We start from the raw sequence: 15847 nt of genomic DNA, 5'->3' as shown, positions 1-15847 counted from the left end.
TCGACTTCGGCCATCTCCTCTGCGACGCCCTTACGCCGCACATTCGACTTTGTCTTCGTCGCAGTGGTGGTGCTGCTGCAGCCGCCATACTTCGCTTCTGCTGAGCTGCCGCGCTTGCCCAGCCTTGAGGCGGCGGCAGCGGTCTTCAACGCCATCCGTTGCCATGCCGGGGCTTCCTGCGGCACCACATCGCGCCGGCGCCTCGACACTCGTGATGAGGACGGATTCGAAGCAGCAACGTCAGCCTCCAGTGCAGGTGCTGCCGTGATGACGGCCTCCACGCATTTGCCGTTTGTGCTGGCGATCACCGTTGCGGCTGCCGAAATGCGCAGGTGCCTCTTGATGGCCACACCCACCGAGTCGTTTTTCCGGCTTCGAGCCGCACGAGGTGGCATCATGCGCGAAGAAACAGGGAGAGAAGAGAGGGCAAAAAAGTGGTGTTGTAATCCTGCATCTGAGCCTCTATGCGTGGGCGTGTGCCGCTTGGAACGGTGTGCAGAGCCGCGCGTCGATGGCGCACGCACGCACACATACACACAGGCGCACCCGCAGCGTGCAACAGCCTGAAGCCAAGCCGTAGAGTAAAAAAGGGGAGGGGGTGGGGAGGAGATGCCACGGATACACCCAAGGAAGAGCGAAAGAGACGAAGGGGAGAGGGGGTGAGGGAAAGGGAGAGTGGATGAAGATGAGCAGCGCGGCACCCAGCGTGGGAAGCGAATGGCTTGATTGGGTAGTGTGACGTGGCTGTGCGTGTGCCTGTCGGTGGCGTGCGCACAACTAGGCGCCTTCTCTCATCGTTGTTCGTCACTTACCTCACCCTCTCATGTGTTGCGCCGCTTCACTGACCATTTCATTTGCTTCTTTTTTTCCATGCGAGCATCGGCCACCTCTCACACCGCTGACCGCCCTAATCACCGCTGTCGTCTTCATCGACAAGCTTCGGCAGCCGCGTTCGCTTCACTTCGTCTCGCGGCCCTGACGATTGCCCGCTGCTGCTAGGCGGTGGCGGCGCAGCGACGTCTGCTTTGGCTCCGCTCTGCGTCTGCTCCGTCTCTTCCGGTGTTCTCATGAGTCGCCGCTTCGTCAGGTGGGTCGCGGTCACCGTGTCCACACACCGCTGCACGTCCTTGCTGAACTGCAGCACGTAGCCCCAAATAACGGTCTCGTCCGCGTTGGGGTCCTCGCCGTAGGTGGCCATCATGGCCGACACGTCGTCGCGCAGCTCCTGGTACCTCAGGGCGATTTGCCCCACCCTAGCCAAGTAGCGGTCAACGGCTGCTGTGAGTAGGCCCGGTAAGGCATCCGGCATCTCCTCCGCTTTCACACATGGAAGCCTCTTGTCATACCAGACCTTCGTGTCCTTGGCCTCCTCGACGACACGCCGCATGCGCTGCAGCGTGAAGTTCAGCTGCGACACCTGCTGTCCCATGTCCTGCAGCGGGCTGCTCGCCACAGTGCGAATGCAGCTGACGTCCTCCACGAAGCGCAGAACGCTGCGAGCGTCGTCGACATCGTTGTCGTCGTCGCTTGGTGTGCTCGTGGTGCTCCCTCGGCGCTCACGTTTACTCCGCTCGCCGTCCATGAGTGACACGACAAACGCCATCAGCACTGTGGTCTTTCCATCTGAGCTCTTCACGAAGTTGAGCTGGTTAAGGCTCTCCAAGCGGAAACCTTCGGCGTCGGCGTGTGGTGTGCCGCGGTTCAGATAGTTCCCAAACGCCAGGATCATGCGCATCATGCGGGCAAAGCGGCCGTTGCGCTGTGTGATGGCGCACACGGCCGCGTCGACGGAGTCTAGCAGGTTTGAGATGGACTGGACGGCATCCTCAAGCTCTTCGGCAGCTGTCCAGAGCTGCAGCCGCTCTCGCACGTCCTTCACAGTCGTCGCCATTGTGTAGAGGTACGTCTCCACGTCTGTCCAAACCACCCGTCCCGCTTTTTTTTCCGCTGTGAGCCCCGTTACCTCCTCGCTGGTGGGCAGTGCCGCCGTTAGCGTCTCCCGCAGCTCTGGAGGCAGAATGATGCTGTCGCACGTGATGAGGGCCTTGCACACGTCTTCCACCGACACCTGTACCCGCTTGAGGGCGATACCAATGTTCTGCAGCCGTTGGGTAGTGAACACGTTGCTGCGCCGCTCCTGCTCCAACTTCTTCACCGCTGACTCGGCCACGCTCGCCTGCGCGACGGCCTTCACCTTGAAGAGTTCGAGCAGGAAGGGCTCGTCAATCACAGCGCGGCGCATGTCGTCAGGGTCTGACGCTGCCCAGATGCCACTCGGCTTCGGGATCTTCTTCCAGAAGAAGCTCTTGAGTCGCGGCCCGTGGTACTGTGACTTTGGCTTCACAGCAGCCTCTCCACCGCCGGGGACGCCAGGTGGCGGAGGAGGGGGCGGCGGTGCATTGCTGTTCAGTAGTCCTGGAGGTGGCGGTGGTGGTGGAACCCCAGCCGGAGGCGCGGGCGGAGGAAGACCAGCGGGGGCCGTCAGCGGCGGCTGCGGAGGAGGGAGTTTGGGGGGCGGCGCAGGTGGGGGCAGCAATTTACCTGGCGGTGGAGGCGGTGGTGGCAACCCCGCTGGCTGTGGCGCCATGCGCGGTGGTGGTGAGTTCCCTTCGGCGATCATGGAGGGGTCAAGGTGTGTCAACGGGGTGCGGCTCACCGGGGGCAGCGGTAGCACCGCCGTAAATGGGGAAGGGGTCGGCGCTGCGTCCTGAACGTCCACGGGCTGTGAAGAGATTACCGGGTACCCGCCACCGTACAGGCGCTCTGGCGTGGGCTGACGAGGCCGAGCGACGGTACCTGGTTGCGGCACCATCCGGATCAGCGTCGGCTCAGCCTCCGCGACGTCGTCATCGTTGTCGAAGCGCCGTTCATCTTCGCTGTTCATGTGCAAGGGCGTAGGGAGGTACAGCATTGTGGCTCCGGTCAGCGGCAGCGACCGCTCTTGGCGGATGCGCAGGTCCATGCTTGCACCGCCGCCACGCCTGGTCCCGTCACTGCGGTAGTACACGCCTCCATGACACTCCTCCTCAACGGCGGCGTACCTGCTGGAGGATCGGTAGCCGCCGACACGCGCGGATGCGAGGAGGTCGCGGGGGTCGGGGCGGGAGAGCATCATCTGGCGCTGCGGCGACTGCTCTACGCGTTGGGTAATTTCCCTCACGTAGTTCTCATCTGTGTCGGCTGGAGCGCACTCGGTGAAGTGCAGCTGTGCATAGAAGTCGTCTGGCAATGCGTTCGCAGTTGCGTAGTCCATGTCCCGCACGCGTACACGGTGTGTTGCCTGGTGGATGAAGATAGTGCTGAAGGCGAGACGCAGCAGCCGCCCCTTCTGCACTATCTTCTTTGCCTTAGAGGTGCCAGTGATGAAGCGCGTTGTCGGCGGCGACGCGGCCCCGCCTACTCCGACGAGGGCCCTCTCGGGTAACGCCGCTGGCAGAGCCTGAACGCCATCCGTTGACGACGACAAGGCCCCGCCGACGAGGCTGCTGCTTGCTGGGGAAGAGTGGGACTCCGCCACCACGCCACGACTGTGGATGGGCTGGACATCGTACAGGAACACGTTGAGGACAAAGTCGCCGAGTACACTCTCGTTCAGATCCAGGTAGATCTCTAGCGTGGAGGGGTCGCCTCGGCACCAGGCGTTGGGGTCACTGAAGAGCCGCGGTGCTTGGCCGTCTGCGCGATCTAGCTGCAGGCCAAGGTTTCTCTCTGCCAGGGAGCTCAGGTTGTGCAGCGAAACGCGTGTCAGGGTGAGCCGTTTTGGGTTCGGTAGCACTGGGATCTCGAAGAGCAGCTGGAAGTAGTTCAGGTAGCTCTCCTGCGACGGCGCGTGGTAGACGCTACGGGGGATGCCGAGTTCTCGTTCAACGAAGTCGAGCGTGCCGCTGCCGGTGTAGGTGGGGAAACCGGAGAAGATGAGGTAGCACGCCCCCAGCATCGCCGCGTAATTCGGATGCGCCACTGCTGGCGACTCCTCCAGGAAGGCTAGCACAGCACAGTGCGAATGTGTGGGCCGGTTCGCAGCCCCTGCACCACCGATTGGCGATGACGCGGGCGGCGCCACGGGTGACCCGCTGTCTGTGTCGCCAGCGTACACCCACTTCCGAATTGTAAAGCACACCTCCATGAGCAGGCCGTAGTTCTCCACAGACTGCTTGGAGAAGTCAAGCACCTGGCCGAAACGGCACCCCTCCACCAGCTCCATCATGAGCGGTGAGAAGTTGAAGATGATATAGCGATTTGACTCCGCATTGTCGAGGTAGTTGCAGGTGGACTCGATGGAGCGCGTTGTGGAGCGGCCTACGCGCAGGTTTCGATCGGTCAATGTCGTGCTACCAGCTGGGATGTTCCACACGTAGACGCGTGTGTCTAGCAGCTGCTTCAGATCCCCGTCGCCGGCGGAGAAGTAGTGTTGGAGGCCGCGAAAGATGTTCATTTCGCCCCCCCCCTCCCCACCTCTGGAATTAATCCTCCCTGTGGCGCAAAAGGAAAGAGAAGCAGGTCAACGGCGCCAGCACCCGAGCGCAGCTTCAGCCACGCACCCCCCGCACGTGTGGAGCCGAAAGGCAAATGGCGCCGCGTATGATGAGAGAGAGAGAGACAGGGTGGAGAAACGACAGCGACGACAGGACGATATGCGGAGGAACGAGGGAAAGGGAGATGCAACAATAAGGGTGTGCGTAGTTTTCTTGAAGTCCATGATCGACGCGGGCACACAAACCCAAGCACAGGGCGACGCAACTGCACCGAAACCAACGCACTTGGGGGCGCGGAGACGAGAGAAGCCGTTCGAGAGAAGCACCAGTGCGTTAGTGCACGTCTGGCTGAGCGAGCAGCGGTACGTGTCAACACGAATAGTAGAGGGGGTGGGGAGGAGTAACAACAGCAGCAGAGACACCTGTAAAGGGAAGGAGATGGAGAAGGGCGAGAGAGGGAGGAGGTTGGTGGCTGAGTGTAGAGAGAGTGTATGAGGGCCACACCCCCCTCACACACGCACACACGCACACACACACACACACACACACACACACGCACACACAAGGGACAAGCAAGGGAACTGAGTGGGGCCTGTATTTGGCTCCGAAGCACACGGATTTGCTCCTCTCTACCCCTTCTGCGTACCCTGCCCGTCCCCTATGTTGTCTCTCTTGTAAACCATCACAGTCTAATGAAGTGACTACAGCTGGGTCCTCTTGTCCCCAACTCTCTCGCACTACGGAGTTCGACCGCTCACTGGACACTATACCGCATGTGCGGGTAGCGTGTGCTAGGGAGCAGCGATCGAGATGAATGGACAGAGGAGTGAGCAACAAGGGACGACGGGGATGGCTGTTTCGGTTGACAGTGGATGAAGTTTCAAGGGATGAGGCAGGGGGCCAACATGCACCGGTTCCTTCTCTCTCCCTTCTTCTCAAGTCCCTTCGTCTGCCATCACGGATGCATGAAAGCCGCATCTAAGCATGTATGTGCGCAGCCAAGGAGGTCCGTGCGGGTGGGCGCGCATCTACGGATGCTACAGCGGACCGAGTTGTTCTCCCCGTTCTAGTTTACTTGCCTTGTGTTAGATGTGTGCATGCGCATGGACGAAGATAGGCGCCCCACTATACCCACTACTCTCCGCGCCAGCGTACCGTGAGGTTAGTGGTGGTGGGGGGAGAGGAGGGAGGAGAGAGGGACGAGGAGCCCCGTCCCTCCCGGGCACGGGAATACATGCTCGTGCGCCCGGGGAGCCATTTTGCCACTACGGCTCTTTCGCGGCACATGCACAACCCCAACAGGCAGCGGAGACGAACCAGAGAAAAAAAAAACACGGGCACGAAAGCGATGTCGCTGTCATATGTTTGGTCGGCGTTTGGGGGTCAGCATGCCGAGAGCGGACTTCTTCACAGATGCCTTGGCTGCCGCAGCGACGCTTGTGCGACTGTTGGCGCTGCGGCTGGGCGCTGTCAGTGGCGAGGGCATCGATCCCTGGGGAGTTCGGGAGGCAGTGGAGGGCGTCGGAGTGACTGCTGCTCCCGTCGCAAACGACGAGACCACCGTCACCGCCGATGACGACGTTGAGCTGTGACGCATTTCGTAGATGCCCCGTGAGCTCTCTACTAGCCACTCTGGTTCGACCGCCGTCACCATCACCAGGTATTCTTTGTGTGTGAGCAGCAGATCGTTGTAGATGATGTAGGGCGGCATCTCCCTGCGCGCGTGCACTGCGGAAGCCGGATGTACTGCGCACGTTACGCCTAAGTTCAGCAGCGGCCGATACTCCGTCCACCGCCGATCTGATCGCTGCGCTGCTTGCAGGACAAAGGCTTTGGCGAGGCAGTAGCGCACTTTGTCCATCCCCGCATGCCCGCAGGACTGAATGGGCAGGTGCACCTTGCGGAGCCTTTCCATCAGCTGCGTACACACGTCGTTGGCCCTGGCCAGAGTGGGGGCGTGCAGGAAGTGGTCCTGCGCCCACTGCCGCGACCGGCCATGGTCTACGTACTGCGTGAAGATGTGCAACAGCGTCAGGTGGTCCGAGTCGTTCGAGTAGAAGCGACTGTGGTGCTGCTGCGCCACCTTCTCGCGACCCTTTGGAAGCTCAAACAGGTTCTTTGGATCCGCCGAGATCATGGAGACGACGCGGGACACCTCCAGCGCGCACCCCATCTTGACGCTCTCCAACAGAAGCCTTGCCAGCACAGGGGACATGGGGAACTCCAGCGCCTGCCGCCCCTGCTCTGTGATGCCGCCGGTGTCATCCAGGAAGGCGAGCATCCACAAGTGAAACATGCTGTTCCGCACGTTAGCTGCCGGCGGGGCATCCATGAAGTCAAATTCGCGAAGACGGTGAATACCAATGCTCTTCAGGAGCAGCACCACGCTGTCTACACTGCTGCGCTGAATCTCTGGCACGCTGTTCGGCAGCATCTCCTCAGCGTACTGCTCCTCTGTGTAGAGGCGGTAGCATGTCCCGTCGGTGGTGCGACCGGCACGGCCTCTGCGTTGGTTTGCCTGCGCCTGCGAAGTGGGGTACCGCTGCAGCGTGTTCATACCAATGGACGGTCGATATACGTTCGTCTTCATGAAGCCGCAGTCTACGACATAGCGTACGCCATCGATCGTCAGCGACGTCTCGGCGACGTTGGTGGCCACCACAACCTTGCGCATGCCCGCTGGCGTGGCGTCAAGCACTCCGATTTTTGTGGAACACGCCGAGGCCGCTTCTGAGAGACACGGCATAATGAGGAGGGTGCTGAGATGCTGTGGGCTGAGTTCCGTCAACCGACGGCGGATCAGTTCGCAGGTGCCATAGACGTCGGCCCGCCCTGTCATGAAGACGAGGATGTCTTGCTTGTCCTCCAGTGGCATCTGCAGATGCAACTGGCATACGCGAAACACAGCCTCGGCGACGTAGTCGGCCACCGGCGTCGGGCTGTAGTGGATCTTCACCGGGAAGGTCTGCCCCGGGATCTCGTAGCACGGCGCGTTGCCAAAGAAGGCGGAGAACTTTCGGATGTCCATCGTAGCAGAGGTGATAATGAGCTTCAAGTCCCCGCGGCGGCGTAGGACGAGCTTCAGCACGCCCATCAGCACGTCCGTGTCCACAGACCGCTCGTGGGCTTCGTCAAGCATCACGACGCTGTACTTGTCCAGTGACGGGTCGCTGACTGTCTCGCGGAGCAGCACGCCGTCCGTCATGAATTTTACGCGCGTGTCTGCGGTGGTTGTGTCATCAAGGTGAATCGAGTAGCCGACCGTGGTGCCGAGCGCGCAGCCCATCTCGTCGCTGACGCGACGAGCCACTCCAATGGCGGCGAGCCGCCGCGGCTGTGTGCACCCGATCATCTTTCCGTGCCGTGCGTAGCCACGCTGATACAGGTACTGGACGAGCTGGGTCGTTTTCCCGCTGCCGGTTTCACCCATGACCACAGTGACGGCACTCTCGCCAATATAGCGAAGAAGTTCTTCTTTGCAGTGGCGGATGGGCAGCGACTCGCACTGGCGACGCATGGCGGCTCGGCGCTCGACCTCATCCGCGGTGCTGGCGAGCATCTCCACCTGCGCTTTGCGCTCCTCGATGCGAGTGAGTTGGTCTTCTTTGCGCTGCCGGCGGGTCTCCTGGCCGCTTCCCCACTGCAACTCCGCCGCACCAGTCGCAGTGGCTGGGGCGGTGCTGGAAGAGCCATCCGATGCACCACAAAGCCGTGTCGTTTCAGCAAGCCGCTCCAGCTCCCAGCGCACCTGACACTTGAGGTACTTGGCCTCTTCTTCCTCGCCATCACCATCGATGCCGCGGTCTTCGGGCAAGGAGGAGAGGCTGCTGCTGTGCAGGTGGCTGGGGGCAGAGACGCCCCCCACCCCCGCCACCGCCGTCTCCCCCTCCTTCACCACACGGCCGTACGTGTCTCTTTGAAGGAGCCGCGCCAGACCGGACTTGGACGTGTCCATGACAGCGCGGTTCGCGCGTTCGCGGTCCATCAGCCGCTCGAGTGCAGTGAGGGCTCGACTCCCCTTCGAGGCGCTCACGGCGAGGCTGCAAGAGTGGCTGACGACCGGTACCAGAACGTCGACGTCAGACATCCGCAAAGCCTCGTGCAGGAAGCAGGAGGTGACGTCGGCGCTGCGCCCGTCGAGGTCTCCGTCAATATCGTCGGTGTCATGTGCTGTGGATTCCGGCTTACGCCACAGTGTGCTCGCTTCGAAATCGTTTCCAGATGTGAAGAAGGGCGGAGGCGCCATGGCTAGATTGACGATAACCTTGCGCGCCTTGTCTGCTTGAGTGTCGCTGCTCCTCTCTTGTGCAGCCGCAGCGGCGGCAGCACTACCTGAGGTGTGCGAGTACGATGAGTGTTCCTTGTCATCGTCGCCGTCGTGGCGAAGGTAGTACTCGCTGCCGTAAGCCCACTGCGCGGACTCATCGGCACCTGTCATGACTGCCTCGGTCGTGTCGTGGTCGTGCTCGAGGATTTCGCCCATTTCGAGTTGCGTGAAGAAGTTCTGCACCTGGTCCTGGATGGACGCGGCCACGTCCCTCGCAGCCGGGAAGGGTGATGTGGAGTCTGGTACATTTTCCTCACGAGACCGCTTGATGCCGCGATCAACAGGCACTGCGTCCATTGCTTGGTCTGCGAGGGTGCTGTGTGCTTAAGAGCCGTACCACTCGTTCCACTTCGCCGTTAAAGATGTACGCACACACGCACACGTATATATATATATATATATATATATATTTATATGTGCGTACGCGCGTGCACTGGTCTGTCTGTCCGAGTGGCCGCTTATTCTATGGCTAGCAGACTAGTGGGTGCCAGCTCGCCGTGTCTTTGAGTTCGGTACCCAACCAATACTGCTGTGCGCCTAGGGAGGGGAGGAGAGATGCCGAACGGCATACAGGTCGGGTAGGGGATGGAGGGAGAGAGAAGGTAAATACAGTTATGTATGAGTCATACTCAGACAACCTCACAGGGCTGTACATATCACTGATGGCGGTTAAGAGAGAAAGGAGGAAGCGCGGCGCGTGTGTGCAGGTATGCCCTAGTTGGTATGCGGAAGCGCAGCCCATGAGTTGTACAAGTCGCCCACCCGGGCCGCATCAGTACTGAGACTTGTGAGTACCGAAACGAGCAGCGGCGACGGCGCCCAGCACTTTGGGCTTGTGTGATGCTCAGATGCCCATTTTGTCTTAGGGAGAGTCGAAGAGGACTGCCAAAGGGGAGCGGAGGGGGCGGAAACACAGACCTGTCGACACACACACACACACACACACACACACATACATCACTCGGAGGGGGGGGGAAGGGAGGGATGGGGAGAGGATGGCAGTGAGAGAGAGGAAGCACTACTAGAAGCAGAATCCGAGCAAACAACATCGTCACCCAAGGGGCATATAGAAGAGAAAAATTAGAGTGCCTTGGCGGCAGTAGACGTCTGTCCCCGTATGCGTGTGTGCACGTCAGCTCCCTCCTCCATCACAACCCAGCCACAGGGTTATCCGTGCGACACACAGGCGAGGCGAGAGTGAGAAGAACACGCACACGCACACCCACACAAGGGGAAAGCACTTTGGCAAGAGACGACAGCTTGACGACGCGCCACCTCAGGTAGATGCACGCAAACGCCACTTTGCAGAGAAAGAGAGTTGAGCGATGCGGCAGTGACGGGGGTGGAGAGGAGGTCAGGCTACCGTTGAGGTCATCTGCAAGCAAACTCGCTCGGCGCCTCACGCGTGGCGCGGTCGTCCCTGTCGATCAGACGCTCCTCCGTGGCCTCGGCACCGTCAGTCGCAGCGCGCTCACGCCGGCGCTTCGCCTCCTCCGCTTTCGCCAGCAGTACGCGCAGAGACTGCTGCTCCCACAGGTGGTACAACAGCGCCGCGATGAGGAGCAGGATCACGCCGCCGACCTTGTGGCCTACGCTGCTGCTGTCCTGGTACACGTTCCACTGCGGGATGATTATGATGATCAGCGACGTGATGGGGCCGGCGAGCTGCAACACCACCGAGGCCAGCGTCGGGCTGTGCTCGTTCAGGTACGTGCACCCAACAAAGCTCATCGCGAAGCCAAGGGTAAGAAGAAGTCCGTGACGCGCATGAATCCAGGAGGCGAATATGAAATCTATCGAGTTGCGGAAGCCTTCCCACGCGTGCAGCACCGAGCTGGAGGTGCCAAACCATGGAATCGCGTCGACCGGAAACATAATAAAGGAGACCAGCAGCTGGAACAACAGGCCCACCACGAGAAGCATCACCTTGGCGGCGTTGTCATCGACGTTCTGGCTGCCCCAGTGCCGCTTTACCAGCAGCTCCGCGGACGGCGACAGCGGCATCTCGTTGTCACTCTCCATGTCGGAGAAGTGTAGGCCTTCCTCGGCGCAGGCGGCACCCGCCGCGACACCGGCGTCCGTCTTCGTGCACTGGGGCACTGTGTCAGTGGCGGGACTACCGTGCGCCAGGTGTGAGGCACCCGTGGTCGTGGCTGATATCATGCCGACGTCTGGCTCCTCCGTGTGAGACTCGTCGCGCAGCTTCCCACACTGCGGGCCATGGCGGCCAGTCTCCTCCATCGTAGCACGCCACCGATGTGGCGAGTCGTCGACTTCCACGATTGCACTGCGGCTGCTGTTTTCCCTCGACTTCGCGCAACGTGGTGCGCCTGGAGCTCCATCCTGCGCCGCTGCCTTGCCCTCTGCCTCCAGTGGCACCTTCCGCGCGACAGCGTCCAGATACAGCCGTTGCACCACGCACCACAGCCCGAAGAGGATGGAGCTCGCAAGGTAGATGAGTGCCCATGCCCACGATGCCTTCTCGCCTTGCTCGTTGGGGTGCAGGAATGCCGACAGACTCGACAGCAGCACGCCTGCCACGAACAGCAGGAAAGACGCAACAAAGCACAGGGAGAGGTAGTCGCGCTTGCGCTCAGTGGGGATGAAGATGACGGTCCAGGCTTGCGCGCTAAACGGGATGCAGCAGAGCAGCACTGCCTGGATAAACTCGGGGGTGTACGTCATGGCGTACACGGCCAGAACGCTGCTGATGCCGTTCGACGCGCCGGAGGCGAAGAGCAGGAAGAGGCGGTACCACGGCCCGCCGACACGATTGCGATCTGCCAGTACGTGCCACAACGGCAGCGCGCCATAGAAGACGGCGAAGGCGCTAGCCATCGCAGAGAACAGAAAGACCAGCAGGAGCATGGTGACCACCTGGATGGCGATCTGGCTGGAATTGTGTGCCAGGGCATCACTGGGAAACTGCGCGATCCAAAAATTCATCGCGATCAGCAGAATCACGTTGCCTACGATAACGAACAAGACACAGAACACAGCGAAGAGGAGGGCGAGGTTCAACTTGGTGCTACGGATGTTGTCAATGGTGCGATGCAGCTCCTCTTTGGTGGCCTGCCAGCCTCGCTGGAAGAAGGACACTGCGGCGTCGCACATGGCTCTCTTCCAGAAACAAGGGGGGGGTGGGGGGTGGAAGGGGCTCAGAAAGAGAGAGGAAGAGGAAAGGACTAGTTACAGTTAAGGTGCGGCTTAGTGGGTGAAGCGGGAAAAAGGGGAAGGGGATGGGCAGTCGGTTGTTGGTTGGGTGATGTGAAAGGGGGGGGAAATCCAAGCGAAGTGGTTGTTTGTATGGGGGATGGAGGAGAGGGGGGGGGCGGTAGCGAAAAAAGAGAGTGCACGACGTGCGCTTCTGGTCTTTTTGTGTCTCCCGCTCTGCTACTGTACAGAAGGAGGTGTGGCACGAGAAGGGTAGGAATTTCTGAAGGAAGGAAGGGAGAAAATGGAGATAATAAAGCTGGCAACCTAAGAGTGATCGAGTCGTGAGAGTTGTGTGCCGGGGCGTCGTGTCGGACGCACAGAGGCGCAGTAGACGAAACAAGACGTTCAGGAAAATAAAGGATTCCGCCAGCACAGAGTTCTGCGCAGCGCAGGCGCGGGTGTGTGCACCGCGAACAGCGCTGTCTTTTTCAATCCAACGTGCCCATTCTCTGCCACACAACACGTCAGAGGCGAAGCGCCACTCCACTCTCCCCGGGCCCGCCCCAGGCCCCATCTTCTCGTGCGAAGCAGCCGTAAACCCACGCCACTGCGATGCGCCAACCCAGTCATCTGAGCGCGACCCCTGCCTCAGGCTCTACCCATCCACGCCCGCCTCCCAGCTGTCCCCGTTGGGCCGGCCGCCACCTCATGCACCCCTCGAGGTGGCGCAGGCTCCCCAGAGCAGCAGGCAGCCAGGGTCAGGTGGGATACGCGCGAGCCGCGCTGGAACACTGCCCATCGTATGGCTGGTGCCAACACGCTCGCTGTCGCAGATCGCTGCGACGCAGAACCGTCCATGACCCGACCGCCGGCATCGGTAGCGATGGGCCACACTGAGCTCCCCACGTCGTAGGCACTCGAGCCTGTTGCCACCAGAAGTGGTCTGGCACTGGCAGGGCGAGAGGGGCTGCTTGGCCTCCCCACACCGAGTGAGGGACCTGGGCCCCGAGACGCCACGCACGGAGGTGTCCCTCGCTATCAGGGATGCAGGGGAGTAGTGAATGGGTAACCTCATGAAGAGAAAGACACCAGCTGCGGTGCGGCCATGAGCGTGTGGGCAAGGTAGAGGGGGAGGAGCGGGACGAGGAGCGTATGCACACTACTGCCGCGTGTCTTCCCCCACTCTGTGAGGCTATGGTATCTCTGTGGTGATATCCGGGAGATTCAGCCTTCTCCCTTCCCCGTCTGCGCCTTGCAAGAGGGAAAGACACGAACCCCCAGATGTCTGATAGCGGATCACACCGGTGCTGCTTACACAGACCCCATCCAATGCAGTTGATCCGGCGACTGCCACTACGGGAGATGCACTGATTGAGAAGGAGAGAGGGAGAGAGGTAGGCGCTAGCTCTGGTCGTACGCCGCTCGCCGCTTTGGATCTCGAAGGACACGATAGGCCTCGTTCGCCTTCACCATCGCTTCATTGGAGCCCCCAACGTCGGGGTGCTGCTTCAGCACGATCTGCCGATACGCGCTGCGGATTTCGTTGACTGACTCATCCCCATGAAGCCCCAACGCGCGGTAGTACCCCAGCGGATCGGACACCGATTGCGTCGAGGATGACGACGACGAGGCTGATCGTGGTCCCTCCCAGTCGCTGTGGCGCCGCTGCTGATAGGCGTGGGTATCCCAGTAGGTAGAGGAATGGTACTCCTGCTGGATGCGTTGGGAGGAGGTGTTGGGCCGGTACCCACCTTGATCGATCCCGAGGTTCTCGCGGCGCAGCCGCTCCCGGTGCCGGCGGTTCCAGTTGCGCCTTATCGCCGGGAACCAGCGAGCAGCGAAGAAGGCCGCGTAGTACGTAGCCACACACGCCACGGAGCCGAAGAGGAAGCCTGCAACCTTGTTTGGCACAAGGAGCATCACGCCAGCCAGGGTGGCGAGGGCAGTGGTGCGGGCTATGTACAGGGAATTGAGAAGATACGGACCGCCGACCTGACCGTTGAGGCCCGACACGTAGAGCGTGTAGCGCTCCACATCGTACTCCGCCTTGACGACGAAGCATGGCACGAACGTAGGAGTAACCTCATCAAGGTGAAACGAGAACTCCTTAAACTCCACCGCGACGGAGTCAGCAGAGGGATGGAAGGACCGGACGAGAGAGCGAGCCGTCTCCTCTGCCTGCTGCCGCACCTCCATCTCTACAAACTTCATCATCGTCGTGGTGGACTGCTCGAAGAGGTTGATGGTAGCCCCAGTAGTGTCCACCTCGTACATCTTGCGCAACGAGTAGCTCAGCTGGTCACCGCGCAGTGCGTGATGAACATGGGCGATATTGTACTTGTAGCCGGCGTAGATCTGCGTCTTGTTCTCTTCGAAGACGCTGTCAAGGGTCTGCAAGGACGTGCTCACGTAACGGGTGGAGGAGCGCTTACTGCTGCCATCACCGGAGGTCGTGTTGACGCTGTAACTTACATTTCCGACGAACGAGGCGTGGATGCGACCGCTGCAGAGGTAAAAAGGCAGGAACTCCTTCGATGGGGTGTCCAGCCGGAGATAGTCGAGCTGCGCACCGAACCAACGGCGTCCATACTTGTCTTGGATGCGACAGATTGCGTCGTCGGCGGAGAGGTCGAAGTTGATTCCGCGTGGGGTATGCACTGTGTAGCACAAAGCGCGTGTTCGTAGAAACATCGTGCGCTTTGCCTGTTCCAAGGACACCCACTCTTTACTTCACGAGTGATGGCCCCTTTCTCTCCCCTTCGCGAGGCAGTTGGTGTCAATGACGGTGGCTGTGGCTGACTGAAGAGGACCCGAAAAGGAAAAGGTGGGGGAAGTGAGGGAGTAAGACGCATGCGCATTTTCTAGCGGGGTGCCTGCACGCAAGACGGGCGACAGCGGCGATCGTCCTGTTCAAGGGAGGCCCTTTCACGGTAAGAAGACAGCAATGTCACTATCGAACTCGCTCTCACTGCCTCAGCAGCCGCACAGCAACACCCGCCCTGCGGCAGCAAAACGCAACGCCAAAACAAAACCCGCTGAAAACGTGAGAGACACGAGGGGGCGGGCGGGCACACCCTCACAGAGGCCGGATGCCTCTTTTTCAATCCAACGTGCCCATTCTCTGCCACACAACACGTCAGAGGCGAAGCGCCACTCCACTCTCCCCGGGCCCGCCCCAGGCCCCATCTTCTCGTGCGAAGCAGCCGTAAACCCACGCCACTGCGATGCGCCAACCCAGTCATCTGAGCGCGACCCCTGCCTCAGGCTCTACCCATCCACGCCCGCCTCCCAGCTGTCCCCGTTGGGCCGGCCGCCACCTCATGCACCCCTCGAGGTGGCGCAGGCTCCCCAGAGCAGCAGGCAGCCAGGGTCAGGTGGGATACGCGCGAGCCGCGCTGGAACACTGCCCATCGTATGGCTGGTGCCAACACGCTCGCTGTCGCAGATCGCTGCGACGCAGAACCGTCCATGACCCGACCGCCGGCATCGGTAGCGATGGGCCACACTGAGCTCCCCACGTCGTAGGCACTCGAGCCTGTTGCCACCAGAAGTGGTCTGGCACTGGCAGGGCGAGAGGGGCTGCTTGGCCTCCCCACACCGAGTGAGGGACCTGGGCCCCGAGACGCCACGCACGGAGGTGTCCCTCGCTATCAGGGATGCAGGGGGTGGGGTACAGGCTCTAGTCAGCCGCACTCGTAGTAGCGGCGGAGTTTTCTTTTCCGCGCCTCTCGTTTTGTCTTCGTTGTTATTCGCAGCTGAAACTGCGCAATTGTGTGGGGTAGCGGTGCTTCGTAGGGTAGCCAAAGGTGACGTGAGCGAGCAGGGGAGGGGTGGGGGGTGGGGGAGATGGTCCGAAAGAGAAGTCGGTTGAAGCCTGTGAGTGTGTGTG

General features: G+C 60.9%; 4 protein-coding genes across 4 annotated transcripts; all 4 read right to left on the bottom strand.

The window, feature by feature from the left end:
- Window positions 1–907: 907 nt before the first annotated feature.
- Window positions 908–4435, bottom strand: LBRM_24_1120 (putative pre-mRNA splicing factor; the record flags this gene model as incomplete). Its single annotated transcript, XM_001565327.1, has 1 exon — window positions 908–4435. One exon carries the CDS (start codon window positions 4433–4435, stop codon window positions 908–910), a length of 3528 nt encoding a protein of 1175 aa, XP_001565377.1.
- Window positions 4436–5832: 1397 nt separating this feature from the next.
- On the bottom strand, window positions 5833–9099 carry LBRM_24_1110 (putative pre-mRNA splicing factor; the record flags this gene model as incomplete). The annotated part of the gene is made up of 1 exon (XM_001565326.1): window positions 5833–9099. One exon carries the CDS (start codon window positions 9097–9099, stop codon window positions 5833–5835), a length of 3267 nt encoding a protein of 1088 aa, XP_001565376.1.
- Window positions 9100–10173: 1074 nt separating this feature from the next.
- On the bottom strand, window positions 10174–11916 carry LBRM_24_1100 (hypothetical predicted multipass transmembrane protein; the record flags this gene model as incomplete). Its single annotated transcript, XM_001565325.1, has 1 exon — window positions 10174–11916. The coding sequence occupies one exon, from the start codon at window positions 11914–11916 to the stop codon at window positions 10174–10176; it is 1743 nt and encodes a 580-aa protein (XP_001565375.1).
- Window positions 11917–13359: 1443 nt separating this feature from the next.
- LBRM_24_1090 (putative DNAJ domain protein) lies at window positions 13360–14649 on the bottom strand (the record flags this gene model as incomplete). The annotated part of the gene is made up of 1 exon (XM_001565324.1): window positions 13360–14649. One exon carries the CDS (start codon window positions 14647–14649, stop codon window positions 13360–13362), a length of 1290 nt encoding a protein of 429 aa, XP_001565374.1.
- Between the last annotated feature and the right edge of the window lie 1198 nt (window positions 14650–15847).

Source organism: Leishmania braziliensis, chromosome 24, assembly GCF_000002845.2.
Source record: "Leishmania braziliensis MHOM/BR/75/M2904 complete genome, chromosome 24".
NCBI classification, from domain to species: domain Eukaryota; phylum Euglenozoa; class Kinetoplastea; order Trypanosomatida; family Trypanosomatidae; genus Leishmania; species Leishmania braziliensis.
The sequence above is the reverse complement of the archived record's forward strand: the minus strand, read 5'-3'. Positions and strand labels throughout refer to the sequence as shown.